The 20,372-nt window shown below is 41.3% G+C and overlaps 2 protein-coding genes across 3 annotated transcripts; one reads left to right on the top strand and one right to left on the bottom strand.

Moving 5' to 3' along the window:
• Window positions 1-1,080: 1,080 nt before the first annotated feature.
• On the bottom strand, window positions 1,081-6,916 carry ngdn (neuroguidin, EIF4E binding protein). Its single transcript, XM_014181085.2, has 11 exons — window positions 6,749-6,916; window positions 6,404-6,463; window positions 5,638-5,709; window positions 5,377-5,514; window positions 5,097-5,181; window positions 4,918-4,970; window positions 4,298-4,418; window positions 3,954-4,128; window positions 3,657-3,807; window positions 3,328-3,394; window positions 1,081-1,692 (listed from the first exon to the last, which is right to left on the bottom strand). Exons 1-11 carry the CDS (start codon window positions 6,770-6,772, stop codon window positions 1,679-1,681), a joined length of 960 nt encoding a protein of 319 aa, XP_014036560.1. The 5' UTR covers window positions 6,773-6,916; the 3' UTR covers window positions 1,081-1,678.
• Window positions 6,917-12,596: 5,680 nt separating this feature from the next.
• Window positions 12,597-14,263, top strand: cebp1 (CCAAT/enhancer binding protein (C/EBP) 1). 2 transcript variants are annotated; one of them, XM_014181042.2, is made up of 3 exons: window positions 12,597-12,748; window positions 12,993-13,310; window positions 13,476-14,263. In XM_014181042.2, exons 2-3 carry the CDS (start codon window positions 12,993-12,995, stop codon window positions 13,791-13,793), a joined length of 636 nt encoding a protein of 211 aa, XP_014036517.2. In that variant the 5' UTR covers window positions 12,597-12,748; the 3' UTR covers window positions 13,794-14,263. The 2 variants fall into 2 exon arrangements, with proteins under 2 accessions (XP_014036517.2, XP_014036518.1); XM_014181043.2 differs by having other exon boundaries at window positions 12,606-12,748; window positions 13,018-13,310.
• The last annotated feature ends 6,109 nt before the right edge of the window (window positions 14,264-20,372 follow it).

Raw genomic sequence — 20,372 nt, 5'->3', positions numbered from 1 at the left:
GTGCCAATTTTGTACTGTTATTCAGTATGATGTATTTTACAGTTAGGGTTAAATATAGTAAATTGTTTAATTTGCTTACTATATTTAGGAAAGCATTTCAAGCCCTATTCCACCATTTCTGTTGAAAAAGGGAAACCATGTTTTTAAAAAGTTATATTTGTACTGTGAACGTGTGCCCTTATTTTAATATTTCTGGCAGTATAAATAAGCATTACTAGGTATTGTTTATGGCCCTCATGATAAATAATATTGTATATGTCTATTTAGGCTGAAATCTTCATTTTGACATTACAATTACAGTTCTTTTGAGAAGGTAAAGTTGGCATGCTGCCGTTTTTTAAATCGCTAGCTTCTTCCTGAAAGGCAGGACTATGCTTCGTGAACATGGATAGGACAGACAAGAAACAGTGGCCTTGATCTTTTCCAGCGCTCTTATTAAGATGCAGCTGCCTAACACCCTCAGAGTTAGAATGACAATTTACACATTTTACTTCAAGGCAAATTGCGTTTATGTAAAATAAACCTGGCTGTATGTATTAAAGCAGTGAATGAGTTTTTATTAGCTTAGGAAGAAACAATGAAATACTTGGAAGTAAAGGCTCCATAAAATTCGAAATGTCTCCTGATTGTAAATGACCTACCTCAATGTGGAACTTATATGCATGTATTTGAGTTGTAGAGATGACCCAATTTTGGCAATCTATACATACTGCTGCACAGAAAATACTTTGATGTACAGTTTGATATGATCCCGTGTCTCGATCTTCTTAATGAAAATGTGGGAGAAAGTGTTTGACTATCACATACTATGCCAAAAAATGTATTCTCCTACTGTGGGCTTTAATTCCTCTCTTACATTTAAAATGTGGGTTGACTTTCTTCCTCGTGAAAAGCGCACCTATGACCTTTAACAGAAAGCCCAGGTTCGATGGTCTCCATTACTCAACTATATTTCAAACTGGACAGAGTGAATAGGGTAACTAAGGAAGTGTATGTATACATGTAAGGTGCTGTGAAACTAATTTGCTAGTTGTCTCCGCTAAAAATGGAAATATTTAATGCAATTACTGATAGTGCTGCTGCTGCAAAAAATGAAACTTTTTTATTTGTATTTTGTCTGCCACATCAGTGACTGTGGATTGTGTTATGTTTGTTAAATAAATGAACAATTTTAAATTGAAAAAAATAAAACAATCTATCCAATAGGCCCTTACATGACAAAATATGGGCGGTAGACAATGAGTTAATGTAATTCAACAATACACTTGAATTTGAGCAAGAGTGATTTCAGTATGGATAAATGTTTAACCATATTCTATTAGACCATGTTTGATTGTCCTTAAATTGCATTGTTTTAAATATAAATCCCTTGTCCAGAAAGTGTGGCTTAACCAGTCACCATTGATGCCCAACAACGAAAACATATCTGCCATGTGAATTCCAAATAGGGGGAATTTGCATATTCAAATTGTTTTGGAGCATCATCTTGAAATGCACACAGGACTGACTGTCAAACAAGGACTAATGATAATATCGAAGAAAAAAAAACATTGGGTGAAATTCTCCTTTATAACACACACGGTTTGAGCACCTACAATCACAAAACAATCCTGAAAAGCTATTCCAAGTGAATTGTCCCATCATCCTGCTTTGTGGTTTTAGGATTCCATTCGTGATCCTATCTTCTGAAAGCTGCAGGCAAAGAACAATGTTGATTAACTAACAATGCATAATCACTGCACTCCAAGTCATTGTAAAATGGTCTAACATTGAGAATCAATTGAATACAAAATTAATCAGATGGCCTGACAATGAGTACTGTTAAATGCAATGCACACAATTTGATTGTCAGATTAGTTGTAGTTCAATTAACGTTTACATGCTTTGCAAGAAAAACGAGTTCCCTAATAATCCTGTTTACATGGACACATCTGAAATCAGGCTACTGATCATCAAGGACATCAACCACCCGAGCCATGGCCTGTACACCCCCATATCATGCCAGCAGCATACCACCCTGCATCCCACTGCTGGCTTGCTTCTGAAGCTAAGCAGGGTTGGTCCTGGTCAGTCCCTGGATGGGAGACCAGATGCTGCTGGAAGTGGTGTTGGAGGCCCAGTAGGAGGCACTCTTTCCTCTGGTCTAAAAAATATCCTAATGCCCCAGGGCACTGCCCTGTGTAGGGTGCCGTCTTTTGGATGGGACGTTAAACCGGTGTCCTGACTCACTGAGGTCATTAAAGATCCCATAGCACTTATCGTAAAAGTAGGGGTGTTAACCCCGGTGTCCTGGCTAAATTCCCAATCTGGCCCTCATACCATCACGACCATCCCCAGCTACAATTGGCTCATTCATCCCCCTCCTCTCCCCTGAAACTATTCCCCAGGTCGTTGCTGTAAACGAGAATGTGTTCTCAGTCAACTTACCTGGTAAAATAACGGTTAAATAAAAATCATCCAGAGGGCGAGGTCAGTGCAGCAAAGCTGTGACCGAGAGACTGAAAAACAGCCATCACTAGCTGGCCTCCACCCAGTACCCTGCCCTGAACTTAGTCACTGTGCCATGTGACCACTAGCCGGCTACAACCTGGTTACTCAACTCTACACCTTCGAGACTGCTGCCCTATGTACACAGACATGGAACACTGGCCACTTAAAGTGTTTACATACTGTTTTACTCATTTCATATGTATATACTGTATACTAGTCCATGCCACTGACATTGCTTGTTCTAATATTTATATACTTCTTAATTGCATTCTTCTACTTTTAGAATGTTGTGAATTTTTAGATACTACTGCGCTGTTGGAGCTAGGAACATTTCACTACACCCGCAATATCTGCATGCAATCAATAAAAAAATGTTTCAATTTTAATTTGATGGCACTCTGATAAATGCATAAAATAGCCAACCAAAATAAATGTTCTACCACCGCGTCCATGTTATTTTTGTGAAGCATATTTGATTCTGAGTTCGGACATATAACGTTTGTATGTGAAAACTACTTCTAAAACACATGCATTCAATTGTTCCAAACACTTCACTCGCGCTAAAGAGGGAGGCTAGCTCAGCTAGTGCTAGCACACGCGCAGATCAAATACACCGCTGGACCGCCGATTTAAGGTGTTTACGTGTCTTAATAATTCGAAAGATTAAAACAATCGGTGTATGCTTATTTCGTTTTTGACCGTATGCATATTAAGATAAGCAGAGTAAGGTGTTTACATGACTATTGCATAATCTGCCTACTGCCATAATCAGATTAATATTGAATTATTACTGTGCATGTAAACATATTCAATGATGTCAACAAAACTCAGGCTCACCTTTTCTTTTAGTTTTCTTCTTCATTAGTTTCTTCTTCTTCTTCTTGGGCCCCGGGTTATCCGTGTCCTGAAGGGAGGGACAGAGAATGTTTATATCAACACTATCATATATTAATATCATAACACAGCAGTGGAGAATACATCTGAAGTGTGCCCATTATTCCTGGGACCACCTGTATGTAAAATATTATGCAAGCGTGACTAAGTCGCTTTGGATAAAAGCAGCTGCGAAATGGCATATGTATCTTATATGATCAATCACTGCATGTCAGCAAGGAGTGTGACCTGTAGAAGACTGGTGTGTGTCACGGTAAATGTGTCCAACTCACCTGTCCCTCTCCGCCCGTCAGGGCTGTGATGTCACTGAACCGTGTGATGCCGCTCAGCTGACCAGACATTCCCAGCATTCCTCTCTTCTTAGCACTTCTCTCATTTCTGGGGACTTGCAGACGCACCATCATCGACTCCTCAAAGTTTTTCCTAAAGGATGAAAATAAATACATGAAGGGACTCCCTCCAAATGAGAGGGCTCAAACTGCTGTAGTAATACACAGTTAAATGAGTCACAAATCAATAATCTAATTGATGATTGTGTGATCAACATGTCTGATGATGACAGCACGGACCTGTGCAGCTGCTCTCGGCTCTGTCTATCCGTCTGGAAGTCCCTGTGCTCGCGGATCTCCTCGGGAGCGTCGCTGTACTGCTGCCGGAGCTCCTGGATCACAGAGCTGCGGAGGGCGGCACGCCTCTGCTTGTCCGCCAGCTCCTTCTTTTTGTCTGCATCGGTCAGGTCTCCCTCTGTTGATCAAGTAAAGAGGTCTTATATATCACAGCCATGGTTTTGTAAAATCATTCATCACAGAGATAAGACAGCTTTGGGTGCATTTTTAATGGGGGGGGGGGATGTGTACATACGATTCAACAGAGAGGAAGATAAAAATATATATATATGTATATTTGACATTACCATAGTGCATTGGGACAATCTTGGGGGGAACATATTTCTTGCCACTAGATGGCACTTTTTTTTCAGCGCCTTCAGCCTTCTCTCCACCATCTTCATCCCCTGAGTCTTCTGATTCACTTAGCTATGGAATTTAAAAAACATTTTTTAAAGACATTCATAAGCTGTTGTGCAAACCAGATTTCATTCTGTGATAGGGAACAAAGAACACAATGAATAATAATAATATAATTAAGCAATAAGGCCCGAGGGGGATGTGGTATATGGCCAACATACCATGGCTAAGGGCTGCTCTTATGCACAATGCAGAGTGCCTGGATACAGCACTTAGCAGTGGAATATTGGCCATATATCACAAACCCCCAAGGTGCCTTATTGCTATTATGAACTGGTTACCAACATAATTAGAACAGTAACAATACATCTTTTGTCATACCTGTGGTATATGGTCTGATATACCACGGCTGTCAGCCAATCAGCATTCAGGGCTCGAACCACCTAGTTTATTATGTCTGATATACCACGACTTTCAGCCAATCAGCATCCAGGAGTCAAACTACCCAGTTTATAATTGTATTCATCTTACATTGATTGAGGGATGCCAAGAGATGAGAAGTGCTTACTTTGCTAACAAGGTTATCCGGATTGGGACGGAACTGCAATGGGTCATTTTCCCCTACAAAATATAAAATAAACAATTTACAATACAATCAAGGAATGTATATCACATGCATTCTGATTAGTACATACATTTTTCATAACAATTAAAGACTTGCTTCCTTTCCTCAATATCACATCTCACCTAAGCTCCCAGTCACTGCTGTGCGCACCAATTTATCAATCTGATATCTCAGTTTCTGGTCCAGAGGGCGCATCTTCTCCAGAACCTAGTAGAGCAACACAATAGTTAGAATATAGCAACAGAGGTCCAAGATGGCATTCATGAGCCCGACCAAGAAGACTATGCAAGAAGTCAACAGTAATTAGAATTTGGGATGATGAAAATGGGAGAGGTTGACCATGTACAGCCCCACACACTGAGTGGTACAACATGTAGTGACCAGCAATGAATGGCATCTTACTGTTCTGACGGTGACCAGTCTGTGAAGGGCGCCACTGTCTTTCACACTACCACCCTCTGATTTAAGACTGATCAGGTGAGTGACATCTTGCAGGTAAAACAGCAGCAGCTGATATCTAAGGTCAAGGAAAGACAAACCCTACAAGAGAGTGGGAAATGTACATTTGCATAAATCATTTGAGCGAGACAATGCTGCCTGTTTGAGTCCATGCCAATGTGAACTCTCAACAGCCCTTTGTGTGAATCCTATTATAGTACTTACCTTGGATGTTTGGAATTTTCCACCTTGGACCCTCTTTAACAAATCTCGAACCTGCCCTGTAACTGATGCCACCTAGGATTGAATGTGTACAGACAGACCTTAAACATCTGAGTGACTGGTAATAGATCTCAGTAAGTAGTAATAGATATGACTGATAAACAACACTACAGTAGCTATGCCACATCATTAGCAAGGAAGCTACAGAAGACAAACAGCTGGCTGAATTCTAACTACAGATCGTACACCAGATAATGTGATATAAGCAAAGAGTTTTGGTATCAATTACTGGACGTTACAGGTTTGCCTATACAAAACGTTGTCATAGATTTTTCAACTGAATCTTCAGTTGCAGGTGGTTTTAAAATTTAAAAAAATGTTTGCTCCATGAAGTAATCCAACGTGTACGCAGACATCTTGTCAATTTTAAATCTCTCATTGATCGAGACAGGGGAGTGTCATCATGACATGCAGCACTTTGGTGTGGACCCACCTGCCTCAATCAATGGGAGAAGATTTGAAATAGACAAGATGGCGGTGTACACATTGTTGGATTATTTCTTGAAGCAAAATTTGCATTTTAATAATGGAGCCTTTTCGAAATGTAAAAGAACCATCTGCAACTGGTCAGACATTTTAGACGTTTAGTATAGGTCGTTTGGCATAGGCAAGCCTGTAACGTTAACGCTCAGTAATGGATGCCACAAATCTTTGGTTATATCTCATTATCTGGTGTCAAATCTGTAGCTAGCTGTATTCTGAACCTAACCTGTTCAGTAAGACTGTTCAACAGCCGCACAGCATTGGGCCCATCACTGTCAATCAAATCCTGAAAGAAAATAGCAAATCAAAATATTACAATAAGTACTGCTTTCAAAGTTGGTAAGCCCAGGCAAACACTGTCCCATAGTTAACTAGTACAGCTAACGTTAGCTAACTACAGGATTTAGCTAACGTTACTAGCTAAGCTAATAATTAGTTAGCTATGTAACACTCTGTGTGAAGTGGCTGGATAATTGCGGTCTTTTCAATCATGAGATATGGCAGCAATAAGGTTAATAATCTTGAAACGTTTAAAGAAATATCCAAAATCTTAACATAAAGCTCAACTCACGTTTTCGCTATAAGAAGCCGCCATTTTGATTGAAAGTTGCACGTACGGAAATTGCTAAGGGACAGTGGAATCGCAAGAAAGAGTTTCGTAATTCGTATCACGTTGACTACATGTCCAAAGAATTATGGAAAATGCACTTATGCAAAATGCCCATGGTGAATAAAACTAAAAAACATAAACAACTAACACAACATAATAACCTCATATTTTGGGTTATGGACGAGTGCTGCCCCATGTACAGTGCCTTCGGGAAGTATTCAGACCCTTTGACTTTTTCCACATTTTGTTACATTACAGCCTTATTCTAAAATTGATTAAATTGTTTTTACCCGTCATCAGTCTACACACGTTACACCATAATGACAAAGCAAAAACAGGTTTTACTTTTTTGGGGGGGCTAATTTATTAAAAATAAAAAACTGATATGACATTTACATAAGTATTCAGACCTTTTACTCTGTACTTTGTTGAAGCACCTTTGACAGCAATTACAGTATCAAGTCTCGGGGTAAAAATCTGTTTCCACTTTGTCATTATGGGGTATCGTGTGTGGATTGCTGAGGATTGTTATTTATTAAATCAAGTTTAGAATAAGGCTGTAACGTAACAAAATTTGGAAAAACTCAAGGGGTCTGAATATTTTTCGAAGGCACTGTATATAGAGTCATTGAACACTGGTCACTTTAACAATGTTTACACACTGTTTTACCCACTTTATATGTATATACTGTATTGTAGTCATGGCTCATCCTATACAACTATATCTGGACTCTGATATTGCTCTTCTGATATTTCAAATATTTGTAAACTTTTTGGATTTTGTGTGTATTATTATTGTGTTGCTAGATATTGCTGCACTATTGGAGCTAGAAACATAAGCATTTCGCTGCACCTGCAATAACATGTGAGCAAGACCTTTAAACAGGTCAACACTCACAAAGCCACGGGGCCAGACGGATTACCAGGACGTGTACTCAAAGCATGCGCGGACCAACTGGCAAGTGTCTTCACTAACATTTTCAACCTCTCCTTGACTGAGTCTGTAAGACCTACATGTTTCAAGCAGACTACCATAGTCCCTGTGCCCAAGGAAGCGAAGTTAACCTGCCTAAATGATTACCACCCCGTAGCACTCATGTCTGTAGCCATGAAGTGCTTTGAAAGGCTGGTCATGGCTCACATCAACAGAATCCTCCCGGATACCCTAGACTCACTCCAATTTGCATACCGCCCCAACAGATCCACAGATGACACAATCTCAATTGCACTCCACACTGCCCTTTCCCACCAAAAGGAACACCTATGTGAGAATGCTGTTCATTGATTACAGCTCAGCGTTCAACACCATAGTGCCCACGAAGCTCATCACTAAGCTGAGGACTCTGGGACTAAACACCTCCCTCTGCAACTGGATCCTGGACTTCATGACGGGCCGCACCCAGGTGGGAAGGGTAGGCAACAACACGTCTGCCACGCTCATCCTCAACACTGGGGCCCCTCAGGGGTGTGTACTTAGTCCCCTCCTGTACTCCCTGTTCATTCACGACTGCATGGCCAAACACGACTCCAACACCATCATTAAGTTTGCTAGGACAACAATGATGAGACAGCCTATAGGGAGGAGGTCAGAGAACTGGCAGTGTGGTGCTAGGACAACAACCTCACCCTCAATGTGAGCAAGACAAAGGAACTGATTGTGGACTACAGGAAAAGGCGAACAGGCCTCCATTAACAACAACGGGGCTGTAGTGGAGTGGGTCGAGAGTTTCAAGTTCCTTGGTGTCCACATCACCAACGATCTATCATGGTCCAAACACATCAAGACAGTCGTGAAGAGGGCACTGCAAAACCTTTTCATCCTCAGGAGACTGAAAAGATTTGGAATGGGTCCCCAGAACCTCAAAAAGTTCTACAGCAGCACCACCGAGAGCATCCTGACCGGTTGCATCACTGCCTGGTATGGCAACTTCTCGGCATCTGACCGTAAGCCGCTACAGAGGGTAGTGCGTACGGCCCAGTACATCACTGGGGTCAAGCTTCCTGCAATCCAGGACCTATATAATAGGCAGTGTCAGAGGAAAGCCCATTAAATTGTCAGAGACTCCAGTCACCCAAGACATAGACTGTTTTCTCTGCTACCGCAAGCGGTACCGGAGCGCCAAGTCTAGGACCAGAAGGGTCCTTAACAGCTTCTACCCTCAAGCCATAAGACTGCTGAACAACTAATCAAATGGCCACCGTACTTACACTGACCCCCCCCCCCCCCCCATTTGTTTTTCTACTCTGCTTCTACTCACTGTTTACTGTCTATGCATAGTCACTTCACCTACGTGTACAAATTACTTCTAACCTGCACACTGTGTTACTTTTCATAAGTTTTTACTTTAGTTTATTTGGTAAATATTTTCTTAACTCTTCTTGAACTGCACTGTTGGTTAAGGGCTTGTAAGTAAGCATTTCACAGTAAGGTCTACACTTGTCGTATTCGGCGCATGTGACAAATAAAGTTTGATTTGATATATGTGTACACGACCAACAAACTTTGATTTGATTTGGTAAGGGTATAATGTATACTTATACACTGAGTGTACAAAGATTAAGAACACCTTCCTAATATTGAGTTACACCCCCTTTTGCCCTCAGAACAGCCTCAATTCATCTGGGCATGGACTCTACAAGGTGTCAAAAGTGTTCCACAGGGATGCTGGCCCATGTTGACTCCAATGCTTCCCACAGCTGTGTCTAGTTGGCTGGATGTCCTTTGGGTGTTGGATCATTCTTGATACACACAGGAAACTGTTGAGCGTGAAAAACCCAGCAGCATTGCAGTTCTTGACACAGTCATACCGGTGCACCTGGCACTTGCTACCATACCCCATTCAAAAACATTTAAATATTTTGTCTTGCCCATTCACCCTCCGAATGGTACATACAACATGAATTTCCAATTGTATCAAAGCTTAAAAATCCTTCTTTAACCGGTCTCATCTCCTTCATCTACACTGATTAAAGTGGATTTAACAAGTGACATCAACAAGGGTTCATAGCTTTCACCTGGTCAGTCTATGTCATGGAAAGAGCAGGGTTCCTAATGTTTTGAACATTCATTGTGCATAACACATACTGTATATCCACACAAATACAGATACAGTACCTTCATAAAGTATACATACCCCTTGACTTATTACACATTTTGTTGTGTTACAGCCTGAATTTAAAAAACATTCTCACCCATCTACACACAATACCCCATAATGACAAAGTGAAAACATGTTTTTAGAAATTGTTGCAATTTTGTACACTGGTGTAGTACAAGACCAATGATGTTGTAGGCAAAGTACTTCTATAGATAAGACAGTTGAGATGTACTAAGTTCATGCGGCATTTATAGGTTATATTTTTAAATAATGAATGGTTATATATTATTGACCATAGAACAGCATTACATTTTTTTCTGATTGCTGAGGCACTATCTTTGAAACTATTGGCTATTTTTGCAGAACTCTACACACTAACCACAAAACCTGACACCAAACCAGCAAAACATTATACATCTCTTGCAAAGCAAACAATTCTTGCAAAACTCTTCAAACTATTTTAAAAAATTGTGTTTTTGTGTCAATACAGTTCACACAAACTATCATTTGAATAAGCACATGAAGCACCAACTACGCACTGATAGTATAAATGAAAAGCACTTGTGTTTTTTCTTGTTCTGTGTGCAGGGCATAGCAGTTTGCAATAAAGTTGTGTCATACATGTAGTAAACACACATACACACAGGTATCCAAATGTGTAAAGTATGGATGTATGGACACTATCAATACAAATAAGGGGGGAAAGTTTTTTAGTGTTTTTTCTCAAAATGTTCCAACACTCCTCAAACAACAAAAGCGCAGTAGAAGAAAACAAAAACATTTGTGCTAGAAAAAAAAGAACAGAAACAAATTAGGCTACATCTCGCCTTCTTTGTGGGTCTGGCCTTAAGACTTCATCCACATCACATGCGGTGTTGTCTTGAGCTAGGCAGTGTGGAAAGTATCGCCTGGAGCCTGATCGATGTCTCCACAAGCCTCATCTATTGCCTGTAGAAGGGGTATGCGTTGGTGGGGCTGGCGATCATACATCTTCCAACGCCATGCAGAGAATAATTCTTCAATAGGATTCAAGAACGGAGAGTATGGGAGGAGTTTGAGCGCAATGAAAACTGGGTGACCTGTGAACCAATTGCGGACCACAGCAGCCCGGTGGAAACAAACATTGTCCCAGATGATAACGTACCTGGGCTGCTCTGGCCCCTGGTCATTAGGGATTCGTCTGTTGTGGAGGATGTCCAGAAATGTGATAATGGGTGCAGTGTTGTATGGGCCTAGGATTGCGTGATGGTGAAGGACGCCGTTTTGACTAATAGCTGCACACATTGTTATGTTGCCACCACGTTGTCCCGGGACGTTGATGATGGCAAGGTGCCCGATGATATTTTTGCCGCGCCCCCTTGTTTTTGCAAGGTTGAAACCTGCCTCGTCCACATATATTAGCTCATGATGCATTGCATCTGCTTCTAGCTCCATGACTCTCTTAAAGAGACAAGACAAAACAATGTAGCACAGTATGAAAAGACAGGGATCAGTCAATATGATGTAGAACCATACACTTCCAGATCTAGTACCAATGATAGGATAGTATAGCTTACCTGCACATATTCATATCTCAGTTGTTTTACACGGTCTGAGTTTCTTTTGAAAGGGACTCTGTACAGCTGCTTCATCCTAATTCTATAGTGTTTCAGTAGACGAGACAGTGCAGAGAGACTCACTCTGTAGACGTTTTGGAATATGGTGTTATCTGCCATTATGTGGTCCTGCAGTTCTGAGTGATGCAGTTATTTGAAGTGACTATATTTACAATGTGGGTCTCCTGCTGTGGGGTGAACAGTACTGGTTTTCTTGCAGTTCTGTAAAAACATATGAATGGTTTTAGTGATAGATCCTTCTCATTATGAAAGTACAGAACATATTACTGTACCAGTAAGACTACAGCACTTGCAGTTACTTACCGTTTCTCATTTTGAAATATCCGGATGATACCTGCAACAGTATAGCGGCTCAGATTTGGTTGAACCCGTTGCCCAGCCTCCCTCATGCTCATCCCATGGCTGACAACATGGTCAACCACAGTCGCTCTGATTTCAGCAGTTATTGTGTTCCTGACTCCCCTTCCTCTTCCTCTTCCCCGTCTTCTCCTTCTCCCTGTCCTACTTCACCTCTTCCTTCTCCTCCTCCTCTTACTTCTTCACCTCCTCGTCCTCCTCTTCCTCCTCCTCGTCCCCCTCTAGTTCTCACCCCTCTTATTCTCTGTCCAATATTGGCCTCCATTGTTGTCCAAACCAAATGTTTACCTGTGGCCTATTTATAGTGCTCAAGCTCTGATTTGTAAGTGAACTCATTATCTAAAAGTGTCAATGTGGAAAATCAATTGGCGAAATAGTGTAGCAATGTAGAGACCAATGTTTCAATTTTTGCTAGAAGTGTGTTATTAAATTGCAGTATGAGTGTAAACCAGAGAACATGCATTCAGTTTGGCACACTTGGTAAATGCATTGGCTACAAGTGTTAATGGTTTCAGAGATAGTACTTCAAGAATCACTGTTAGTGTTTAAGCATTCAGAAAAAACTGTAAATAAATATCCCAGAATGTTTCTTTAAAGATGACCATGTACAGCCACATATACATTTTTTTAATGTAAAAAACCCCCAATAATGCCAGGATGCGATCCTAAAAAAGGAGAAGTAAATTAAAGGCAAGAAACAAGGAGATAAGAAAAAACAAGCCCATGGGTGATGAGAGAGAGAGAGAGAGAGAGAGAGGTGGTGTTTAACTTAGAGGAAGTGATGGTGTGATAATCAGATGAGTACCTGTCTTTACAGTGTTTATGAGCAGAACATTGAGGGAGGAACTCACAAAACAGAAAAGGCAGTACGACGATAAACAAATTCAGAGGTAAGTCAGTCAATATCCTGGTGAGAAATGCTCATAATATATTGAAGCGCGTACAAAACCGACAGTTATGTACTGTAGGCTACGTGTTGTGCAAAAAGAGAATTTCATCATAGATGGAAATAAATCTTGACAATGTTAGTACTAGAATGTTGTTATACAATTTAAAACACTACAATAGGCCTATAGTTATCATGTAATTAATTAACAATGGACGTGATAATGAATGTGTCTGAACCCTTAACAGATGTCTCAGTGTTCTGTGATTCAAGAGTATAGCCCTCCAGTTTGTGCCACATTCACAACCTTCAGTCAGACTCCCACCCACGCTTCTACAACCGTGGCCTTGAACCCTGACCCATCGACCCCGGCACCCTTTACCAATGATATGACTCAGATGGACGGGATTCCATACAGCCAGTCGATGGGGGCTCAGGGATTGGTCAGGACGGGCAGTAACAGAATGACAGAGCAGATGATGGGATTGTCATACCTGTCCTACGCACCTTGTCACAACACACCTTCCACAGAAAATGTCGGCCAACAGAGTCACATGCTACAACAGGTATATGGATATGCCGCTTGGGTTCTGTGTTCATGAGAATGCATAATGTTGCAATTAGCATGTAGTTCAATGTTACATTTCTTTCTTGCATCCATTTTGTCTTTTTAAATTTCAAAGTTATCTCTTCCTTCCAAACCCTCTACATCCCTCCTCCCTGTCCTACAGGATTTTTCTCCCTTCCTCCTCCCCCTTCCTCCCGGCCCCCTGCGAAGCCCCCTGCAGAAGAAGGGCCTGACCAAGGACACCATGGAGTATCGACTGCGGCGGGAGAGGAACAATATTGCCGTGAGGAAGAGCCGAGACAAGGCCAGGCGGCGCATACAGCTCACCCACCAAAGGGCTCTGCAGCTGCATGAGGAGAACCACCGGCTGCAGATTCTCATAGGGCAACTCACACATGAATTGGACACTCTCAAACACATCTTGTCACAGCGTCACCTACAGCCCAGGGGTGAGAATGCAGCCAGGGAAGAGGGCTGTTGAGTGTGTTGGGGAGTGTTGTAGAGAATGACAGCAACTATGTGTGGTTCTGTATGAAAATATGCTCTTTTGTTACATTGGTGGAAATTGTACATTGTTATAAAACAATCACATAAGTGCTTTCATCTGGGAGTATCCCAAATGTTGATATAATGCAGGGTTAGTGCCTTAGTCAACAAAGGCTGTGAGTCAAAGAACACAAAGTTCCAAGTACTTTAAAAGCCTTTTGTCTTTGGTTAGATGACACAGATTTCAGTACACTTTCTACCTCCACTACCTTTTCTCTGAAATTACATGGCAAGAATGATTACCCAATCTGATTACCCAATACCTTTTATGGTTTCAAAAAGATTCATTGAATGAAGCACCACTAAGAATAAGGCAGTTGTCAAGAAATGTTAGATATCAGGCAAAAGTTATGTAATTGTGCAATTCAAACATTTTTTAAATAAAAAATATTTTATAGCTCTTTCTCAACTGTCTGTGTTAGCTGACTTACAGTAAAATCAAGGTACAAAAAGGGACCAAAATAGTATTTTGGGAACAACACTAAACATTTGTGACCACTACTGCTTGAAATGAAAATGAGTAAATTAATCCAGGCATATGCCATTTCTCCTAATAGCTGATAATATAACATAACGCATCCCAATATAATAACAATTCCACTATAGCCAGATCTCCTCCAAGTGATTGTATTGCATCTAAAATGGCTATAGTAATGGCTTTGCCTAAACCCAGTTATCTCCTGCTGTTTTTCTTCTCCAGTGTAGTATTTTATGTAAGGGCACATATAGAGATGCCCCCCCTTCACTCTGTTCACAAAGGCCGTTAAAAAAAAACACAATGACATGGTCGTTTTATGGGTAGAAAGCTGGGCCGGCCTTTGTGGGACGGGTAATATTTCAACACAGCACAGGACAGAAAACCAAAAAAGATAGCATCAGCACACAGGAGTGAGCCTTCCTGTGGCAGCGATTGCAGTCAAGGGACAGATAGATAGGAACAATTTTGGGGGGGCCACACATCTTTGATAAAGTACCATGACATGTGCTCACAGGCTTCTTTTTTTTACCTCTAGGAAATGTTATGTTTGTTAAAGAGGGAGTAAGACAATGCATAGTTAGCTGTATACTGATGCTGGTGCCTGCAATGGCTATGAGAGTGCATGTGTGTGTTGAAATTACCCTCAATGTCTCTGTGGGGCAATCTGTGGTCCCAGGACTGCTGCAATGTCTCCACAGAATGAGGAAAGACAGTATTTCACCTCATCCCAAGTTACTCAACAGCAAGCATGTTAGAAAAAGATATATAAACCCACAACTAGAAAATAAATGGAGGGGGTATTTTGCAACAGGAAATTAACAGACGATTTTCAAGCACTTATTGTCATATTGAACATCATAGACAAAGCTTAAAGGGGCAATCTGGGATTGGCACATCCATTTCTTGACTTTTAAATGAATGAAATAGCCATTGATTATTGAATAATTTCACGTATAATCGCCACATGAACTAAGTTAAACTGTCGTACCACATCAAGCCCCAAAATAAAGGCCATAAATCAATTGTTAGAGTGCTGCAGACAATGCAGCTTTTAAAAGCAATATTCCCGTGTTCGCGGAGATCTCAATAAACGGTAAACTCTGCAGATATCAGCTTACTCTGAAAATACCTCTAAATGTCAAGCGCACTACAATGCGTTTTCTGATTGAATCACGGCCATAAGCCTGTTTTAATATCGTTTGTCATTGTCGTTGTAGTTTTAAACTACGATTTTTATCACACTGTTGGCCAGTCATTGCATCCATAGCTCTGTCTGAATTTGAGAGTGGTTACATTTCTCCAGCCCCTCCATCAGCTGTTTACCAAAGCAAGCACCTGCTTGTTTTTTTTCTTTGAATCACTGATTTCCCCTTTAACATTCAAAAAGCCTGTTGTTACAAAGTTATTCAGACCCATGAGTTGTCAACAAAAACCAAGTGCTATTTGCATGTGAAAATCTCACGATGTGCATCGCTCCATTACATTTGTATTGGTGTCCCAGTACTCTTTGCTGTAAAATGCACATCTTAGTGTGGCTTTAAAAAACAGAATTAGGTTTTAAAATGGTTGATTAGTGGCACACAAATTCATTTGCCATATTTCTATATATTGCAGCAACCTTAGTAGGCCTACAATACCTAGCAACCACGTCAAGATGCTCGAACATTTTGGTGTATTGACAGTCTACATTGGTGTCAGAATTGGGATGGCGCCCCAGAGCATCCATCAAAAGCGACTTGTTAGAAGACACTTGTTAGAATGTAGCGGGGGACATGCTTTCACGAAGGAACGGGGTAATTAGGCGACATAGTGAACACACCTTGCGACATCTTCAAGAGGTTCAGACCTCTTAAGCCCTGTTTATACCCGGTTCTAACATGCATCCTTTGTCCTGATCTTGTCTATATTCTGATTGTGCCCACATTTTCAAACAGGTGTAGACGATTAAAAGATGCACATCTAATCATATGACTACGGCCCAGTACGTCACTGGGGCCGACCTCCCTGCCACCCATGACCTCTATACCAGGCGGTGTCAGAGGAAGGCCCCAAAAATTGAAAAAAACTCCAGCCACCCAAGTCATAGACTGACTCTGCTACCGCAGGACAAGTGGTACCGAAGCGCCAAGTCTGTGACTTAAAAGGCACCTGAACAGCTTCTATCCCCAAGCCACAAGACTGCTGAACAGTTAATCAAATGGCTACCCGTAAAATTGACATTGACCCCCTTAATTATTTATTTATCTTAATTATTTTGCACTGACTCCCTTGCACTGGCTGTATGCACACTCACTAGACTCTACCCATACTACACTGACACTCCAACACACACACACACACACACACACACACACACACACACACACACACACACACACACACACACACACACACACACACACACACACACACACACACACACACACACACACACACACACACACACACACATATATATATTGATGCCACACACACACTCACACATAGACACAATTTCACTGCTGCTACTCTGTTTATTATATATCCCGATGTCCCCAACACACTCACCTTAAATCTTAACACTAAACCATTAACACTTGTAGCCAGTGCATTTACCAAGTGTGCCAAACTGAATGCACGTTCTCTGGTTTACACTCAGGTTGTAATTTTATAACACACTTTTGCAAAACTGTAAACACAACTCAATGCTCTACACTCAGTTTGCAATTTAATAACACACTTCTAGCAAAACTGTAGAGAGTAAGAGGGGTGAGAGCTAGAGGAGGACGAGGAGGACAAGGAAGACGAGGACAAGGAAGTGAATAAGTAAGAGGAGGAGGAGAAGGAGGAGGAGGAGAAGGAAGAGGTGAAGTAGGACAGGGAGAAGGAGAAGACGGGGAAGAGGAAGAGTAAGAGGAGTCAGGAACACAATAACTGATGAAATCAGAGCGACTGTGGTTGACCATGTTGTCAACCATGGGATGAGCATGAGGGAGGCTGGGCAACGGGTTCAACCAAATCTGAGCCGCTATACTGTTGCAGGTATCATCCGGATACTTTGAAATATGGTCGACTGTTCACCCCAGAGCAGGAGACCTACATTGTAAATATGGTGATTGCAAATAACTGCATCAGACTCAGAGAACTGCAGGACCACATAATGGCAGATAACACCATATTCCAAAACACCAACAGAGTGAGTCTCTCTGCACTGTCTCATCTACTGAAACACAATAGAATTAGGATGAAGCAGCTGTACAGAGTCCCTTTCAAAAGAAACTCAGACCGTGTAAAACAACTGCGATATGAATATGTGCAGGTAAGCTATACTATCCTATCATTGGTACTGGATCTGGAAGTGTATGGTTCTACATCATATTGACTGATCCCTGTCTTTTCCTACTGTGCTACATTGTTTTGTCTTGTCTCTTTGAGAGAGTCATGGAGCTAGAAGCAGATGCAGTGCATCATGAGCTAATATATGTGGACGAGGCAGGTTGCAACCTTGCAAAAACAAGGGGCCGCGGCAAAAATATCATCGGGCACCGTGCCATCATCAACATCCCGGGACAACGTGGTGGCAACATAACAATGTGTGCGGCTATTAGTGAAAACGGCGTCCTTCACCATCATGCAATCCTAGGCCCATACAACACTGCACCCATTATCAAATTTCTGGACATCCTCCACAACAGACTAATCCCTAATGACCAGGGGCCAGAGCAGCCCAGGTACGTTATCATCTGGGACAATGTTTGTTTCCACCGGGCTGCTGTGGTCCGCAATTGGTTCACAGGTCACCCACTTTTCATTGTACTCAATCTCCCTCATACTCTCCGTTCTTGAATCCTATTGAAGAATTATTCTCTGCATGGCTTTGGTAGATGTATGATCGCCAGCCCCACCAACGCATACCCCTTCTACAGGCAATGGATGAGGCTTGTGGAGACATCGATCAGGGGTCAGGCCAGACCTGGATACGGCACTCCAGGCGATACTTTCCACACTGCCTAGCTCAAGACAACATAGCATGTGATGTGGATGAAGTCTAATAGACACAAAGAAGGCGAGATGTAGCCAAAAAAATTCTGTTCTTTTTTTTCTAGCACCGTTTTTATTTTCTTCTACTGCGCTTTTGTTGTTTGAGGAGTGTTGGAACATTTTGAGAAAAAACAAAACCCCCCCCTTATTTGTATTGATAGTGTGTTATGTTCGGGAATACACATCCATACTTTACACATTTGGATACCTGTGTGTATGTGTGTTTACTACATGTATGACACAACTTTATTGCAAACTGCTATGCCCTGCACACTGAAAAAGAAAAAACACAAGTGCTTTTCATTTATGCTATCAGTGTGTAGTTGGTGCTTCATGTGCTTATTCAAATGTTAGTTTGTGTGAACTGTATTGACACAAAAACACAATTTTTTTAAAGAATTTGAAGAGTTTTGCAATAATTATTTGCTTTTGCAAGAGATGTATAATGTTTTGCTGGTTTGGTTAAGGTTTGGTTAAGGTGTGTAGAGTTTTGCAAAAATATCCTAGTTTCAAAGATAGTGCCTCAGCAATTAGAAAAACTGTAAAGACTGTTTTCAAATTTTATCTCTAAACAAGTGTATTATTTTTCTTTAGGCTCCCCTAATTGTATATATTGAAAAAATTATAGATCTAACTTAATTAGATTATAATATACATCACTTTTTTTTAAATTATGAAATATTAGATCAATTTATTTCTGAATAATAATGTTAAACCACTTTATGTCACCAATTGTTTTCCAACACTTTTGGGGGCATGCAAATGAAAACATTTTTGGACAATTTAGAGTATTGTTTTTATTTTATTTTACCCCTTTTTCCCACCAATTTCGTGATTACAATCTTGTCTCATCGCTGCAACTCCCCAACGGGCTCGAGAGAGGCGAAGGTCGAGTCATGTGTCCTCCCGAAACATGAAGCCGCGCTTCTTAACACCCACTCGCTTAACCCAGAAGCCAGCTTCACCAATGTGTCAGAGGAAACACTGTTCAACTGATGACCAGAGTCAGCCTGCAGGTGCCAGGCCCACCACAAGGAATCGCTAGAGCGCGATGAGCCAAGTAAAGCCCCCCCGGCCAAACCTTCCCCTAACCCGGATGATGCTGGGCCAATTGTGCACCGCCCTATGGGACTCCCGGTCACGGACGGTTGTGACACAGCCCAAGATTGAACCCCAGCCTGTAGTGATGCCGCAACACTGCGATGCAGTGCCTTAGACAGCTGCACCACTAGCGAGGGCCCTAATGTAGTGTATTTTCATCCAAATATCAGGTTCAAATCATTTTCAGTTACCCCTCATCTTTACCAGTGAAGACTTTTGGCGTGTTCCTCTGCTTAGATGTTGCTGACCCCTGCCAGATCTTAGAATGCCTGGATAGGTATTTTACATATCAGCTAACCGCAATCTGGTGTCCAATGGCACAGTTGATGATGTGGCACGCAACCATTAGCTGATGCATGCAAACGACTGAGCAGGGGACTACGACCAGTGTTATATTTAACCCTGCAGCCTGTTACAGAGTATGCAGGCCATGGAAGAACTGGGATATTTTCAGCATCCAGTAATTGTTTACAGATCCTTGCGACATGGGGCCGTGCATTATCATGCTGAAACATCAGGTGATTGTGGCAGATGAATGGCACGGTATCTCTGTGGTTTCAAATTGACATTGATAAAATACAGTTGTGTTCATTGTTCGAAATGTATGCCTGCGCATACCATAACCCGACCGCCACCATGGGGCACTCTGTTTATAATGTTGACATCGGCACCATACACGTGGTCTGAGGCAGTGGTGGAAAAAGTACCCAATTGTGTCATTCTTAAGTAAAAGTAAAGATACCTTCATAGAAAATGACTAAAGTGAAAGTCGCCCAGTAAAATCCTACTTGAGTAGAAGTCTAAAAGGATTTTGTTTTACATATACTTAAGTATCAAAAGTAAATGTAATTGCTAAAATGTACTTAAGTATCAAAAGTAAAAGTATAAATCATTTCAAATTCCTTATATTAAGCA

Source organism: Salmo salar, chromosome ssa29 (assembly GCF_905237065.1).
Source record: "Salmo salar chromosome ssa29, Ssal_v3.1, whole genome shotgun sequence".
Classification (NCBI taxonomy): Eukaryota; Metazoa; Chordata; class Actinopteri; order Salmoniformes; family Salmonidae; genus Salmo; species Salmo salar.
Note: the sequence above shows the minus strand (reverse complement) of the source record. Positions and strands in the feature narration are given on the sequence as shown.

Coding starts and splice junctions, on each gene's coding strand:
- ngdn (XM_014181085.2), bottom strand. CDS start 6,772: ATGGCGGCTTCTTATAGCGAAAAC. Junction 5,710..6,403: donor TGAACAGTCTTACTGAACAG/GTTAGGTTCAGA, acceptor ATTCAATCCTAG/GTGGCATCAGTTACAGGGCA. Junction 3,395..3,656: donor TGACGGGCGGAGAGGGACAG/GTGAGTTGGACA, acceptor CCCTCCCTTCAG/GACACGGATAACCCGGGGCC.
- cebp1 (XM_014181042.2), top strand. CDS start 12,993: ATGTCTCAGTGTTCTGTGATTCAAGAGTATAGCCCTCCAGTTTGTGCC. Junction 13,311..13,475: donor AGAGTCACATGCTACAACAG/GTATATGGATAT, acceptor CCTGTCCTACAG/GATTTTTCTCCCTTCCTCCT.